This window comes from Equus asinus, chromosome 13 (assembly GCF_041296235.1).
Source record: "Equus asinus isolate D_3611 breed Donkey chromosome 13, EquAss-T2T_v2, whole genome shotgun sequence".
NCBI lineage: Eukaryota > Metazoa > Chordata > Mammalia > Perissodactyla > Equidae > Equus > Equus asinus.
Window position 1 is genome coordinate 40507676 of NC_091802.1, and position 17088 is coordinate 40524763.

The following is a 17088-nucleotide window of genomic DNA, read 5'->3' on the forward strand; positions in this document are numbered from 1 at the left end:
GTTTGGATCCTGGATAAGTCACTTCCCCTTTTAGGGTCTTGGTATCTATCTGTAATGAGGATTTTTTTCTGAATTTCCTTTTCTAGCTTTAACTCCCTTTTAGGCCCTTAAGTTTGGTTGGTTGGTTATTTATTTTTATGTGGGATAGAATAATTTTTGGGCATCTCACATTCTCAGTGAGGCTTTCTAGGCCTCCCTTTCTCTATTTTTCCCCCTTCCTGCTGGCAGAAGTCTGGAGAGCCTTATGAGCCGCATCTCGTCCCTAGGTGGCACGGCTGCAGGGTAACAATTCTGCCCAGTGTTTGGCTGCTCTGAACATGTTTAAAGCATTACGGTCCCTCTGGATCGTTCAGGGACAATGCTCTGAGAATCCCTCATTAGAATGAGACCTGTAGGTCTTATCTTTCCTTATAATATAAAAAAAGACATGATGCAGCTGGTGGAGAGTTTTATTGACTACAAAACAGATACACAATGATGGGAATCTGAATATTGTACTAGGAAAGCAGAGCTTTAAGCTCATGAACTCATACTTTGATCCAAAAGGTGCAGCGGTACATTAAGATCATTGTGGAACATCTGGTGAGATTGTTACAGAGAAAAAAATAGAAGTTTGAGTTTGATAACCCCAGGGGCACCTCTAAGGACTCACTCATTTGTGTCCGGGCAAGGACTTTCCATTGGGGAAAACAGTTTTTACAACAGGCGGAAACCTTTATTGGCCTCACGCACACCTTTGGATCTCATTCACTTGAGAAAGAATTACTCTCCCGTTGACACTCTCCTGTGTGATGGCCTTGATCCTTGGTGCTGCAGACGCTGAGGGAAAGAGCAATGAAGAGGTCACTGCCGTGCTTCTCCCACCATCTGAACTGTACTCATTTTCATTTCCCTGCTCTCAGCACCTGAAGGCTCTCTGTGCCTTCCAAAATGATCACTAAGCAATGTGACAGGCCTGCGGGAATGAAGAGAGATCTCACCGAGGAAGGATTTCCTCCCACCCTCCAGGAAATGAGGGGTCTGAACAGTGTCATCTTCTAGAGGTCGAGAACTTCATCCTAGGTGTGCCTGAATCACAATCTAGTCTCTGACCATAAGCACTCAAGGAGTCCTTTCTGCTTATGTTGACTTTGTAGCACTTACATCACAGATTCTTTGAGCTTACAGAGCATTAAATGCCATTCTGGGCACCTGATTTTGAGATCTACAAAGCATGCTTATGAGAGATGGGTGAGAAGCCAGGGATGTTTATCATGGTCGCTGTTTTCAAAGATATGATTTATTTGACTAATGTTTTGTTGACACATTAGTAAACTGATTCTAGACCAGAGAGAAGAATTGAAACCATTAATACAGATATGGGGAGAACCTTGTTAAAATCAAACCTCTTGAACAGTAGATTGGGCCACCCTATCAAGTAATGGGTTCCCCATCCCTGGCCATGGGTAAGAGAGGCTGAAGGACCATCTGTCGGGAGCTTGCAGAGGGATAGCAGTTAGATCAACTGTTCTGTGATGGTTACTGGAGCTCTGATTCTCTGAATCTCTAATGCCTTAGAACCTTTTTACCGTAAATGAATAGAAAGTCCCACTTGTTCCGGACTGTGGTTTCTTGGAACTTTTCTGTGAGGTGTTAAAGGTAATCTGAGGAAATGGAGTTCCCAGGTCACATGTATTTGGGAGCACTGTGTTATATGAAGTACAACGTTCCTTTCTTCCCCACAGCAGTGCTTGTTCCATCTTGAACTTACTGACATGCAACATGACTCTTCACGAAGAGGAGAGTGGTATGTAGTGTTCTCAACTGTATCTGGCCATAGAGCACGTCTTTCATAATACACAATTAAAATCTCATGGAATGCTAGTATTCAACAGAATATACTTTGGGAAATTATGTGAAATCATTTCCTTCTAATTTCCTAGGAGCTTAATAAACAGGCTCCATTACTTAATAGTGATGTGAAAATATTAATGATTATTTTTATTTACTGCTTGCAAAGAACCTTCATATCTATGGTTGAGGACAATATTGAGAGCCCATTTTTTTCTGTGTTATCTAACTTAAGTTAATCCAAGATTCCTGGCCATTTGGGAGTAAAATAAAAATTGAACACAGGACATTTAGGAGTACACTAAGGCTTATGAATATTACAGAATGGATAAATGTGCTGATTCATTTAAAAAAGTAGCTTCAAACAATGAAAGAAATTTTTTTACCTTTCACACTCGACTTAGATTCCTCCATTGTCCTATAAAAGTGATAAAGGTTAAAGCTCATTTTAGTATTAGCAACTATCATAAAAACCTCAAGATGAACTAACTTCCTTTGCCTGCTTGTAAATTTGTAGCTCCTTAATGAGGATAATTGTCTGAGCTCTGTAGTCTCAAGGTCATGAGTTCATGGGAGAATCCTCTGGATCCAGAAACCAGTGAGTACTGCCTCCCACCGACCCTGGGGTCAGAGAAGGTTTACCGGACCAGCTCCATCCTTTCAACTGGCTGCAGGTTTCCTCCCCTGGGATCCTTTCCTGGGTCTGGGTCTGAAGCCTGGAATGTCTGGGCTTTTCAGACTGTTCATTTTATTTATGTATTTTTTTAAAACTTCTAACCGTTTCTCTTGAGTCATAGGATGTATGTGCCCTTTTTGTGGACAGCTGTTTTCATTTTCCAAGGTGGTCAGAAGTACCAGATTGAAAATCTAGACATCTCAATCTCTTATGAATCTTTTCCTGCTATTAGGCTAAAATATTCCGCCAATCTTCCCTTTTTTTGGAGCCAAAATCATGTGCATTCCCACTGGGAAGCACTCTACCTGAACCTTGTTGGTTGTTTCTTTCTAGAGACTTTAATATACTAATTTTAACTGTTGGCTTCAAATCTCAGTGTCCTGGGAGTAAGAGCTGATTAATTCTCACTTGCTGCTTAATGAAATACAACCTGATCTAAGTATCTTCAGGAGAAATTCAACATAAATCTTTCTTTGTCTAGAGTGATGATTGCTAAAAGAACCTTAGGGTACATGAATGCACACACGAGCTGGATGTCCTTTGCCTCCTCCTCTCCCCTGCCAGCTTCTGCCTTACCCTTCACTCTCTCCGTCCAGGAGCTGACGGTACGTGGCGATTTCCTTCTCTAGGTGGGTTTTGATGCCCAGGAGGACCTTGTATTCGCTGTTCTGACGCTCCAGGTCATGGCGTAACTGCATCAGTTCCTCCTCATAGTGAGAGATTATCTGTTGCATGTCCTGGAGTTGGCAGGAGTACCGAGACTGGGTCTCTGATAACGTGTTTTCTAAAGCAGATTTCTGAAAAAAGAAATCATGTTTCTTTCCTTAATTGACTGGCGGCTTGATTGATTCAATAAGATGTGCTTGTTAAGTACTTAGGATACAGCGACCACTCAGCTAGGTGTCTTGGCAGCTGCTGGGGATGCAAAGATGAGAAGCAGGCTGACTTATAGGTTTGGGGCTTGGGCAGTGGGGAGTTGAGCGGTGTCAGGACTTTTGAAGCCCGTTTTCCCAGTGTAAAACCTTTGTGTCAGGGAGCTCTTGGCAACTTCGCTGCGCTCCTGTAGCGTTTATTGTTTACACCGCTCCTTTGGGATGGGGCATATGCTGCCTTGCTCTGATCTGTTCCTTACCTCCTCATGCTTACATTTTGTTTCTGCCAGATAGAAAACTCCTAGCGGGAGACGGCAACTGAGACTGCTGTCTGTTTTATCTCCAGAGAAGGGTGTCAAGTAGGGATGCCAGATAAAACAGAGGCCACTTAGTTAAACTCGAATTTCAGATGAGCAACAAGTAATTTTCTAGTACAAGTGTGTCCCAAATATTGCCCCAATATTGCATAAAACATACTCATACTAAAAAAAACTTTGGTTTTTTATCTGAAATTCTAATCTAATTGGGTGTTCTACATTTTAATTCAGTTAATCTGGCAACCCTAGTCCCAAGCAATGCTTTTCGATTATGGCAATGGTAACAAATCGTCATTTTTGAGGAAATTTTAAAAGCTGCAAAATACAGTTGCTGGATACAGGATGCAGAGAACTGAGTTCAAGTCCCTGTTCTGTTTGGTGTTGCCACCTGCTTTCCTGGAGCACCTGACTTTCATCTTAAGGAGAAACTCATAACTGTGCTGGATACTCTCACTTTATCATGACTGCTAGCTTTCAGGGGGCTCTTAATGCTGCCTGGCCATTAAACCACATGTCCCTGGTCTACTTACTCTCCTCTTCTCCCAGAGGGCTATTTCATTCCTTCTCCTCTGTCTTCCAACCTCCCTCCTCCCTCTCCTTTCTCTCAGCCCATGGCCTTGCTTCCTATGTCGTTGAGGAGATGAAAGCCGCCGGGAGAGGACTCCCACAAGCTCTCACCATTACTTACACCCAGGTGGTTGAGTCTGTCCAGGTACTCATTTCCTCCTGTTACTTGGCATGAGCTGTCTGTGCTCCGGTCATCTCTGCAATTGCCTGCCTTCTTGCATCATCAGTGTTCTCCTCGCTACTAGATTATTCCCACCGGCTTTCAAATAGAATAATTTCTCCTACCTTAAAATTTTTCTCTCTTGAACCCATATCTACCTTCAGCTGTCATCCACTTGTTCTGATCGCCTTCACCTACAGCAAAGTTCCTCAAGGCATTGTCTATATCTGCTGTTTCAAATTCCTCTGGACACCCTCCAAGGTTCAAGGCTACATAGTCTGGCTCCGTTGTTACCCCATGGCCTCCCCTCCCTTCCCTCCTCTCCTCCTCTCCTTTCTTCTTCTCTTTGTTCACTCACTGCAGCCACAGTGGCTTCCCTGCTATTCCTCCAACCCATTGGACATACCTGTGCCTCACTGCTTGTGTATTTGCTGTTCCCTCCACCTGGAACCCCTCCCCCCATAGCCACATAATGCACCTCCTTACCACTTTCAGGGTTTTGCTCAACTGTCACCTTAACAGTAAAACCTTTCCTGACCACCTTGTTTAAAATGACATCTATTCACCCTGCCATGCCTTACCTCCCTTTGGTGCTTCATTTCTTTGTAGCACTTTTCTCCGCCTAACATATTATGTATTTTGAAGATTCATGCATTTGTTGTCTGTCATCCTCACTAGAATACGAACTCCTTTATTGTCAAATCTTCAGTGCTTAGAATAGTGTCAGATGGTGGAATGCATGGAAATGGATATAAATGCCTTGCTGACCTCACAGGGTGTTGTGAAATACTGTATGTTAAAATATTTTGAAAGCTATAAAACTGTAATTATTTCTGGGCTCGTTATTATCACCTTGACAGCGCACATTTTAAACGTCTGTTCGCCATCACTGATTCCTACAACAGTAATTTACCATGTGCATCTACAATAAAATGAGCTAGTCATTTCTCCTCAAGACTGAGGGCAGAGTGACACTGGGGAATGATATTGATGAATGATTAGAAGATTCAGATAGGCTACAAAGGTACTCAAAGGATAGATTTTATTTAATGAATTTTGAGTGCTTATGACATTCACACAAAGCATTTTACTAAAAGACCATAAAGATTATAGAAATGACTTAGACTCAAGAACTTGTAGTTTGCTAGGTGATAAGACACATGTACAGTGATTGGAGTCAGCCAGGCCTAGGTGACCTGGAGTCATCCAGGTCATAGGCACATAACTTTTCTTTATTGGAGTTGGGGGGACAGGCTGGTTGTAAGTGGGGAGAGCACTAATAGAGATTATGGGAGTCTAGAGCTGCGCCACCCCCAAAACACCACATGGCTTCACCATTGACCTCTTACTAGCTGTGTGACCTTGGCTAATTTACTTAACTGTTTGGAGCTTTGGTTTACTTGTCCCTAAAATGGAGTTACTAAAACCTACCTGGAAAGGTTAATGTGAGGATTGATGACATTTAGTATAATGAACTCCCTAGCACACCATGGACGTTCAATGAATGATAGCTCTTGTTATCATCCTCATCATAAAACATTTGGGTGGAAAGTGGGAAGTGAGAGATGTCCCAAGGGAGTTGGGGAGATGGGCCCATGAGAGAGGTCAAAGAAGGCTTTGTGGAGGAGGTGGTACCCACCCAGGATTTTCCAAGCTCAGACTCACCCTGTTGCACTGTGCCTGCAGGTCGATCTCCAGGGCCTGGAAAGTACGCTTCAGTTCATGAATGTCACTTTGGCTGCTCTGCACAACTTTTGGATTGGCCGCCTCCTGGGCCATCATCGCTGACTGTGAGACCAAGCAAAGGGCAGAGGCATTGGCATTGGACCGCATGGAAATGGAACCTTCAGGGAGTCTGGGCACCTTTCTTTTACCTGCTCTTTATACCACGTGTCCAAATCTTGATGCTTCTTCTTTATTATAGACTCGTATTCCTGCCTCATATCCTGCAGGACCTTGATCAGATCTTCCCCTGGAGTTGTATCCACCTTCACATTGACCTTGAAGTCATTTGGCACACGATGTTCCTCCATTTCCTGTTTAATAACAGAAAAAGAAAATGAATTGGCTGTAATGATCAGAAGGCTGGAAGTGTATTGATTGGCAGCAGTTAATGGATCTTTTAGAACTTCAGCTTCTGTGGTTGCTACTCTTTCATTGGTTTGGTTTGGTTTCTCAGTTACTATTTGTTGATGACAAAATATTATGTACTTTTTTCTCTTATGCTTATACAGACAGATATCAAACGGCCTTTGTGATTACTGACTTAATTCCTGGTTGAAAACATTTCAGAAAGAATTGTGCTTAATAATGTGTCAAGATTGACTTTCTTTTTTGAGGAGGATTAGCCCTGAGCTAACATCTCTTGCCAATCTTCCTCTTTTTGCTGAGGAATATTCGCCCTGAGCTAACATCTGTGCCTCTCTTCCTCTGTTTTATATTTGGGATGCCTGCCACAGAATGGCTTGATAAGCAATGCGTAGGTCCTTGCCTGGGATCCAAATTTGCGAACCCCGGGCCACAGAAGTGGAGTGTACAAACTTAACCGCTAAGCCATGGGGCTGGCCCCATCTGGTGTGTCAAGAACTCTTCAGCAAATGTTCATGGGTGAATCGACACATTTAAGCAGTTGAACATTTCGGGTTATAGACCAAAGCTTTTGGGAAGCAGTTCAGTAACCCAAAGCCAAAAGACGTAGAGGCTTTTAAAATCTCATCAATGCATTATGACTCTGTAGGACTGATGCCCATAGGATATGAAAACCAAGAAACCACAGGAAAGTTTTAATTAGCAGTCATTATCTGACCAGCTGTTCAGAAACTAAGGCTCTTTGATGTTCGTAAGCAATTTTGTTTGCCTAAAATGGGGACTGTTTTTTTACCATTTTATCAGAGTCTCAGGGACTTTAGATGGATAGTAACTTTTTAAAAGTCAGTTAAATGCCTCTGGAAATTAGGATTCTTAATTTTGCTACTAGTCACATTTACCTTGATCAGTGACAGATTCTCTTTATTCTATTGTCCCTCAATTTGCTGCACATTGGGTCAGTGAAGGAAGTTCAGTCTCACACGTTTGTTCTTACAGTGTAATAAAAAAGTCTGGGGAAATATTGTGTGTTAACAAAATTGTTGACCAATTCATCATTAATTGTGATTATATTTTGGCTGTTATATTTGACACGTGAGTAGATAATCTTGAAGTTGGAAAAATTAGATACTTATGTGGTTCCTTACGATTATTTAGGTTGAAGGACAATAGAACTGGCATTTGGATGGTAATGTCTTGTGTAGGTATTGAATCACTTGAAATGTGCAGGTTAAGAGCAGTACCAGTTATCAGGAGCCCCCGGGGGGGTTATACCTGCTCGTGGCGCTTCCTCATGAGGATGAGCTCCTTCCTCATTCCCTCAACCTCCTGTTCCAGGTCTGTTGTGACAATGGTCAGATTATCCAAGGTCTTTCGGAGACCCTCAACTTCAGCTTCCAAGTCTTTCTTGAAGGAGTGTTCATTATCATACCTTTGATTAGAAGGAAGGGAAGAGCACATCTGTTGTTGGAAGGCTCTGGTCTTTTAAGGATTTACTTTCGTTTAGAGGCGAATCTCTTACCTTTTAGGTTTAATGGGAGCAAATGAATACATACTTTGCAAGCTTCATATGTCTATTTCATGCAGGTTTTTCTGTGATGGTGATTCAAAGTTATTTTTTTTAATTAGAGTAAAATAATAAACAGTCATGTGGCCAGCACTTATATTTAGCAACCATTAACGTTTTGTCATGTTTGCTTATTTTTATATTCTATTTTGTATTTTGAAGTAAATTACAGACATTATGACATTTCACCCCCTAAATACTTCAGAATGCATTTAAAGAAAAAGACATTTTTCTAAATAAGCATAACATTATCACACCTAAAAAATTAATAACAACTCTTCAATGTCATCTAATTATTGCCTCATATTCAAATTTTCCCATACCAAAAATTGTATTTTATAGCTGGCTTGTTTAAACTAGGGTCCAGTCAAGTATTTGTTCTTGTTACACCTTTTAATTATATCTCAGTAAGATTTTACGTGTGGGCAAGTGTGAGATAAGTTTTCCTTCTGCAAAACAAAAACAAGAGGAACCCAAAAAACAAAACAAAACCACCAAACAAAAACCCCCGCACCGTGAAGAAGGAACTTACTTGAGGCTGAAGTCATCCGCGGCCATCCTGGCGTTGTCAATGAGAAGAATGATCTGAGCGTTGGTCAGCTTACCATCCACTATCTGTAAAACACGTGCCAAGAGTCTTCTCAGTCAGACACACACACAGGGGAGCTGCACTTCTGCCCTCTAGTCTCCTGAGAATTTGACTTGTCAGCGTAGATGCCTTCCATTTTGGCAGAGGAACAATGAATAATCAAATCAGTAAATGTTTGCTGAGCGCTTACTAGGTGGAAAGCATCAGAACGATTTTATAGTAAGGATATGGTTGCAGCCAGTTTCATGGTCTTTTTTTACACTGAGCTTTGACCGGCTAGGATTGATGCCACTGCTGAAAGAATGATATGGGAAGGGAAGGAGAGGCATCGTTCAAATGCCTTCTGACTTTCTAGTATGATGAACACGTCTTCATGTTCTGCTTAAGCTCATCCACGTTGGAAGTTGTTAAACGAGGTTTAGGTTCTGACCCTTTTCTTATTGTGAATATTAGTTTGGCTCCCCTAAAGGGCAGTAATTATTTCAGATGGATGTAATTCTTCTTCCCGATAGCATTCGTGTTTCTGCTCAGTGATATTGACCAAAGTGTCACTGAGACAAACTATCGCTGATACTACTTCGTCAAACTAATTTTAAGTATATGTTATAGTAGTCATCACATGACATAATTATTTTTTGCCCAAAGTGACTCTAGCCCTACACATAACTTGTAGGTAATGTGTATGTGTTTCTAACTTAGTCTGTGATGAGAATGCCCCAGTTGTAGCTTTTAAAATATTCACTGAAATAATTCTTTACCTTAGAATGAAGCAGCTTAATAAATACTAACTGTGGTAAAGCCTTCAGGTAAAGACTTTCACTGGATGTTTAGATATGTTTTTACTATAAAGAGAAAAATATTGTTGGAAGTATCCACACGAGCAATCGCGTGTAGATGTGTGATTTGTAAATACGTCTAGGTATTTGTGATCAGAGAAATAGTGCTCATTTGATGTAAGTCACTGTCTTCAGGAAATTGGGTGGAAGATCTCTCAATGTCAAAAGTATAATACTACTTTTGTACCAAGTATTGTGCTGAACTAGGAACTCAGAGATTTTCCTTTTATTTCTTGTTTCTGAACATCCGTGTGAACTTGGCCAGTCGCTCCACTCCCTGGGCTTCCATTTCACTGTCTGTTAGATAAGTAGTTTACACTAGAAACAGGTAACATTAGAGGTCCTAGTCCAAACTTCTGTAACTTGGTTGGACCAGAGAATCCTGTGACATTCCTGTTGTGTTTATACAGATAATTCTGTTATTTAGAAAGGAGTTTTTAGGACAAAGTTATACCTCAATACAAAGGCACCTTTTAAGAATCTGGTCCTATTCAAAGCTCCACTGATAACCTGGAATTTGGTGTCATGAATGCACAATAGCAGGATTCAGAGGGGGTAGGAACACTGGGTCTGGAACTCAGAGAGCAGGACCTGGGCTCCCGCGCCGGCGCCCACGAACTGAGTGAGCTTGCTGAGTCTCAGTTTCTTCAACCACAAAAAGGCAATAAAAATAGCCACTTCATCAGAGTTGTGAGAATTAGATTAGAAGAGATTAAGTAAAATAATGTAAAATACTTAGCATATTCTGGGCATACTGTAGACACTCTGAAAAATTAGTTGAAACTAAATTTCAGAAAAATGTAAATTGTTTAATGTTCTTTTTTCAAATCTAACACTTTTGTAATTAGAGCCAATGTCTGTATTGGATAAACCCCAGGTTTTATATGTTGGGATGCATTCTCAAACTTTTAACTGTTGGTGGTGGAAGATAGCCAGGCTGGCTGCGCCTGCCCAATTTCGTTCTTCGCTTGGTGGATGCCAAATGGTACTGTGACTGCTTCCTTTGCTCTTGTCTCCCCTCCATAGTGCTGCTCAGGGACTTTCTTACCAGCGCCTTTCCCTCCAGCCTCTTTATTCTTTGCCTTATCTAAGCGCATGGGAAATGAAAAGTAGCTCCATCCAAAAGGCCTGAGGATCCCTGGGGTTAGCATTAGTTGTGCACTGAGGTGTGGACTGACATCCAGAGTAACCATGCACTATACACCCCATGGAATCAGAAAATCAAAAATACCGTCTGTGGGCTTATTTGGCTTTTCTGAGTCAAACTGATCATTTATCCATTGCAAGGCCCACGTCAAGAGTCTGATTCCCTAGGCAGCATTCTCATGGTTCCTGAGTGGTGAATTCTGAAATGTACTCGATGTGGAGTACATTTAAAAACTGAAACTATTTCCCACTGTTCGGGTTACCTGATACAATATGATGATGCAGTCCCTGTTTCTGAGACATCCTTCATGGTAATGAATGGATGAGGGTGGATTGAGCAATAGTATATGAGGCATAGGCTTTGCATTGTATGTTATAATTAATCATCTTGATTCTCCCCAAGGCCCTGAGTTCATTCTTTTAAAAGAATCTAGTTGATGTGTTAGTGCACCATTTTCACCCCAGGGTGTGTAATCTCGTCCCAGGGAGAGGAAAATAGAATTTTTGACCATGAACCAAAATCCCAAATATAGCAGTGTTGTGAGCTATTCTAATATTCTAATACCCCTATGACTGTGTCCAATTCTGTGTTTCAAAGGGATTGGATTAATTTTTGAACTCAATTTCTTGTAGACTTCTTGAGTAACGTTTAATACCCCTGAAGTGGGGGTGGGAGAATGCTGTGTCTACTCAGAACACTTCATCCAGGCCCGGGCAGGGGTCAGCCCCAAGTGGTTGTGGGAACTCTTTGGGCCTCTATTTTCTCACCTGCAAACAAGGGAGGTCGGGATAGATAGACAAGCTCCACGTCGGTTATTTTCTTCAAACAAGGAGAAAATACAGCTGAAGTAAGAAATCCAGAAAAGAGTAGAATTTGAAGCTGAAGAAGCTTCCCATTGAATGTCAGAACCTAGAATCCCGGGCTTTTTGGAGACGGGGCAAGCCACCCCCTCCTCGTCATTGCCCCCACTCACACGTCTCAATTCTGCTCCAAGGAATTTAGGCAGCCACTTGGTCTCAGTCTCCTCATCTATAAGTCAAGGATAGAAATACCTGCCTCACAGAGTGAGATAATGCATATGAAATATGTGTTGCATGATTAAAAATGCCAATGTAATGCATTATCTTTATTAATAAATACTCTTATTTTTGTATGAGGTGTGCTAGTCAGCACGATGCTGTATGGAAATTATAAGGCCATTGAAACAGACTGGGGTTAGAATTCCACCTCTGCCTCTTGCTGGTGGCTTCGGATGGCTACTTCACTTTTCTGAGTTTCAGTTTCTTTCCAGGGTTGTTGTGAGAATTAAATTAGATGATGTAGAACATTTCCATCAGTGCAGAAAGCTCTTGGACAGCGCTTATATGTGTATTAAATAACCAGCATGATGCCTGGCATACAATAAGAGCTCAATAAATATTTCCCTCCCTTTTCCCCCTTTCCCTCCTTCTCTCTGCTGTCAGCTAGTGAATTATTTGACCAGGTCTAATCTCGTATTTCCTTTGGGAGTTATGTTCTCAGCTGTCCATTTGCAAAAATCTCCTATTGTCTCCATTCTAAAACCAAAGCAACTTTATTAATGAAAAAGAATGGTGAGGTGTGTTGAGTCACCTTGTTTTTTTCATAAAGACAACCAAGTACTATATAGTTAAAGTAATTACACAGCCAGTTATCAGGTTGATTATTCAATAATTAGGGTTCATTATGAGGACAGATTTTTATTATCTTGATTGGTCCTTCCTACATTTAAGAAAGGACGACTGAGTGTTGAGAAATAATACTGTATAAATATTGGAACCCCATGATGCCCTTTCTAGGACAGGTTAAATCATGATCTTACAAGGAGTTTCCTGGGGTTACTTTCCATAAGAAGGAAGTTACATACCTTTAAAAAATAACATATGAAATGACTAGATTCCCTCTACTTCTAGCCAATGTTATGAGACATCCCAGAAAGTATAAGTTTAGCTTTTTTAATATTTGGTTAAAAAGTTACTTATTTTTTGAAGAAGTCTCCATAACCCACCCTAACTCTAAGCTTCCAAAAATTATGCTCATTTTACTTTTTCTTCTAGCAATGTGCCATTTTCAGAACTGTGAGCAGTTAGAACTCAGAACTTCCAGCAGCCCTCAGAAGGAAATAGCCAGGGGTGTCACAATGATGTATCTGCTAGTGGAGTGACATTTTTTAGGTGTGATCTCCAAAATAGTATAACTCAGCCTTTTTTGGGTGGATAATTACACCTTCGCTAGGATTTTGAAGTGGAGCAGAACTGACGTAATGAGCAGTAAATGCTCTCTTGTGCCTTGTGCACTGAGCATGTGGAATGAATACCAGCCCTTATCATTACTGTTACATGGCCGGATCATAAGTGATACCGGACAGCAGCTGATGCCCTTACATTTTTTAAGTTTTCTGCATAATTTATGTATAGAAAAATAAATATAGAGAACAGACTTTCCCAAGTCCAGATTTAAGGTATAAGAAGAAAATCTTCTTGAATACCTTTGTTCACAATTACTTTAAGGTCTTTTGCCATTCTCCTGGAAATTGTTTTTTGTACGGATCTCTCCTCCCATGGGTCCCCTGGAAATGCAGCACCCTCTTGAGTTCCAGGGTCACCCAGGATCTTACCTGCTCCTGCAGGTGGCTGATGTTTTCCTCATATTGAGAGTAATCTTGCTTACTGCCAGGGTCTCTCTCCTGATGCCACTTCAGGATGCGACTTTCGAGCTTCATGTTGGCCTCCTCCAGGGCACGCACCTTGTCCAAGTAGGAGGCTAGGCGGTTATTGAGGTTCTGCATGGTCTCCTTCCCATTTCCACCTAGGAGGCAACTGCCTCTTCCAGACCCCCAGGACCCTCCGGGGGGCGGGCAGCTTGGTGAGGTGAAGGAAAGGGAGATGCGGACACCTCCTGCTCCACCATGGACGCTGGGAGCCCGGGGGAAGCTCCCCGGCCAGCCCCTAGTGCCATATGCTCCCCGGCCAGACCATGTGCCATGGAGGGAGCCCGAGAGGGTCTGGCTGAAGCTGTGGCTGGAGTTCATGGTCCCATCTGTGTTTGGGGCAGGGCCGGACTCTGCTCCACTCCCTGGCACCACAGAACTGCGCTGCCCCAGACTGCCCCGGATGCTTTTATGCCCTTTGCTGTGGGAGTTCCCTTCTCTGACAACTGTACCAACAAGATCATATCGTTGTGCAACATGTGTTTCCTCTTGGTCAACCCTGAATTGCCCCTGGGCCTTCACACCCGTTGTTGTTGTTTAGAGCCACATCAGTGTATCAGTTTGCTTCTCCCTTCCAGTTGTAACCCGGAGGTGTGGTCCACACCTTAGGGGGGTGTCAGTCTCAGGTGTCTTTCTAATCTTTCCATGGAGTTTTTCCATTGTTCATTTATCAGTGAAGAGTCAGATTAAAGACCACAAAAAGGTTATTTGGTGTAGTATAGATTGCCTTTTAAAAAGTAGGCATTAAACACACAGACTCACACATCCACACCCCCTAAATAAACACACCCCAGCTCTAAAGCGAAGGTGGGAGAGACTCACAAGGGAAGAGCCAGATCAGAACAGAATCTCTGATCCTGGAATGAAAATACTCGCACTGAGGAAATGGAGAATGTTCTGAATATCTGATGCCTTTGTGGCAGTCGCTGTCTGATGGAAAGTAATTTCAAAGGGATGGTTCTTAAGAACAAACCCTCAATTATAATTAATTAATGAATGACCGAGCCTTCCACTTCCAGAGTGCCTTTCATCCCTAGCACACCTCAAAACCAAACAACCCTGGCCTGTGCTCAGGACTTCTCTTGCTCCTGGGAGGAATGCAGCCTTTGTTAAGTGGCCAGCAGCCCTGTCCCGGCTGAACCCTGCATAGGCTGGGCTCTGTGTGTCTGTGACCTGCAGAGAGGACGGAGGAAAACAGGAAATGTGCCATGGGTTGTCTAACGTGCTTGATGAATATTATGGTTCGTCTGCCAAGGTAAAGGTTAGGAATGAATAAAGAAATAGTCTGGGGGTGGGGAGCCATGTGGTGGTTACTGGCAACAAGATTTAAAGGGGACTTAGAAATAAAATGTCGACATCGGAAGGGACTTTAGCGTTCCTCCGTTCAAGCCATTAATTTTACAGGTGAAGAAAACTGAGGCCTGTCAGGAGTAGGATATGGCAGAGGACTGATGGTGGGTTAGTGGCAAAGCCAGGGCCGGATTCTTTCTGCCACACAACACTGTTATCATTGAGTTGAATCTTGATGGAGTTCTGTGCAACACTTCTTTTTCATAATAGTGATAATGGAATTTCCCAGTTTACATAGCCCTTTGATATTCTTTATTTAATACACACAACAACTCTTGATGTAACCAGGCAAGGGTTGTTGTCTCCATTTTACAGGTAAAGAATCAGGGGCTCATGGAGGTGAATGATTCAGAGCTGATTTGCATGTGCAGTGTAATTCAACACACGAATTTGTGGGTGTCGTGGACTTATCTGTACTGTTTCCACTGCTTGGAAAGTCACTGCCTGTGCTGCCCATGCCTGCTCCCCGCCTTAAGATGTGGTTTGAGGGTTACCTCCTTCAACAATTGTTCTCTGAATTTTCCCGCATGACTTGGGTGTCCCTTCTATGACGAAACCGCCTCTTCTGGATCCTAAGATCCTCCAGAGGAACAGACAGCTTGGTGTCCCTGCCCCACTGCAGAGGCTAGGAGTCCCCAGCAGGGCCCCGCCGCCTCCCTGGCCCTAAGTCTATCCCTGTTCTCTCACTCACCACTGCATTTGTCACACTCCTCTGGAACTGCAGTCTTCTTGAAAGCAGGGATTATGTCTTCCGTCTTTCAAGCATCAAAGTCTGGCTTCGTATTGGCGTTTCATAAGTGTGAGTTAACCCAATAATGAACTTTTTAGAGTCAGGATTTTAACTCAGGTCCTCTGATGCAGTTACTTCCTGCCCCTTTGAGGAGTGTGAGATGTAAAACCAGATAGTAGAATAAAGCCTCTTCAAGGGGTGAACTAGCCAGCCACAAAGGCAAAATCATTCCTAATTACAAATAAAATCACCTAAAGCACACCAGCTCTGCTTGTCTGCCCTGGCAACAAAACCTTGCAAAAGTCCTCCGGACTTTCCTCATCTCACTGTGCACAAGATGGAAAAATTTAGTCAAGACTAAAGGAAGCCTTGGGGGTGCTTAGAGGGAGCCCTCTGTTAAAGTGTTGTGCAGTCACTTACATCTGAACATGAGAGGAAGACAACAGGGAGATGAGGTAAAAACAGAGCAAATGAGGGAAACGTAGATTTGCTCAGACGTGTGGTGCAAGCCGTGTGTTGACGGATGGGGGTGGTTCCTGATCATCTGTTTTGACTCAAGGTTGGGTCGGCTCTGGTTTGAGTTCACGTGGACCAGCCTCACAAATGAGAACATCCATCTTAGGACGTGCAAGAGCCAGGCTGCACTCCGTTTCTCTAAACTCTCTCGTGATAATCTGCAATGGAACCGATCATTTCTCTGCCCATTTCAGGCATGTCTGAGCGGCAGTGACTTATTAGCCCTGTAAATTTTGCCTGTGCATCATTTTACATGAGTATGTAGGAGTCTGGATTTATAGAAGTTAGCCTCCAGCAAAATATTTCCTGTATTATAGCAGCACCAGGGCACGGGAAAATTGGTAAAGAGATTTGAGAGGACTAGAGAGAAGTAATCTCTTCTAGAACTCTGGTACAATGATTTTCCATGTAATTTACAATGTGTGGAGTTCCACTGGATTTTAAAAGAAATGGTGGGGCATTTTTTTTGGTAAAAATGATATATGCTTATCATAAAAAATTCAAGTAATACATAAAAAAGTATAAGAAAAAAGATCTTGAAAAACTTCTTAATTCTACCATACAGACAACCATTGGTGAGTTTGGTGAACGTTATTTCAGATACTCTCCACAGGTGGATGGCTAAAATAATTTTAGAAAGATGAGTTCATACAGTTTATTCTATTTTAGAAGAAGTAAGCTAATTAAAAAATTTAGTTGACAGGCTAAAATGAATTCACTTTAGTTATGTGTTTTCTATAGGAATTTTAAACATTCATCACATTATTTTTATAATTTTTAAAGAACATAAAATGACCTGTAAATGCCAGTATTTGTGGAATGACAGAACTGGAAAGGCCAACAACGTCATTTATTGCAGCTGTCTGCTTTTAGGTAGGTCAACTGCAAATTGCTGAGGGTATTTTTTTTTTTTTTTAAGATTTTTAGTTTTCCTTTTTCTCCCAAAGCCCCCGGTACATAGTTGTGTATTTTTAGTTGTGGGTCCTTCTAGTTGTGGCATGTGGGATGCCACCTCAGCATGGCCTGATGAGCAGTGCCATGTCTGCGCCCAGGATTCTAGCTGGTGAAACCCTGGGCCGTTGAAACAAAGTGTGCGAACTCAACCACTCGGCCACGGG

The 17088-nt window shown here is 42.2% G+C and overlaps 1 protein-coding gene across 1 annotated transcript; it reads right to left on the reverse strand.

The window, feature by feature from the left end:
* Positions 1-433: 433 nt before the first annotated feature.
* KRT23 (keratin 23) lies at positions 434-13767 on the reverse strand. Its single transcript, XM_014833573.3, has 8 exons — positions 13282-13767; positions 8607-8689; positions 7783-7939; positions 6297-6458; positions 6088-6210; positions 3083-3303; positions 2217-2248; positions 434-819 (listed from the first exon to the last, which is right to left on the reverse strand). The coding sequence occupies exons 1-8, from the start codon at positions 13693-13695 to the stop codon at positions 725-727; spliced, it is 1287 nt and encodes a 428-aa protein (XP_014689059.1). The 5' UTR covers positions 13696-13767; the 3' UTR covers positions 434-724.
* Between the last annotated feature and the right edge of the window lie 3321 nt (positions 13768-17088).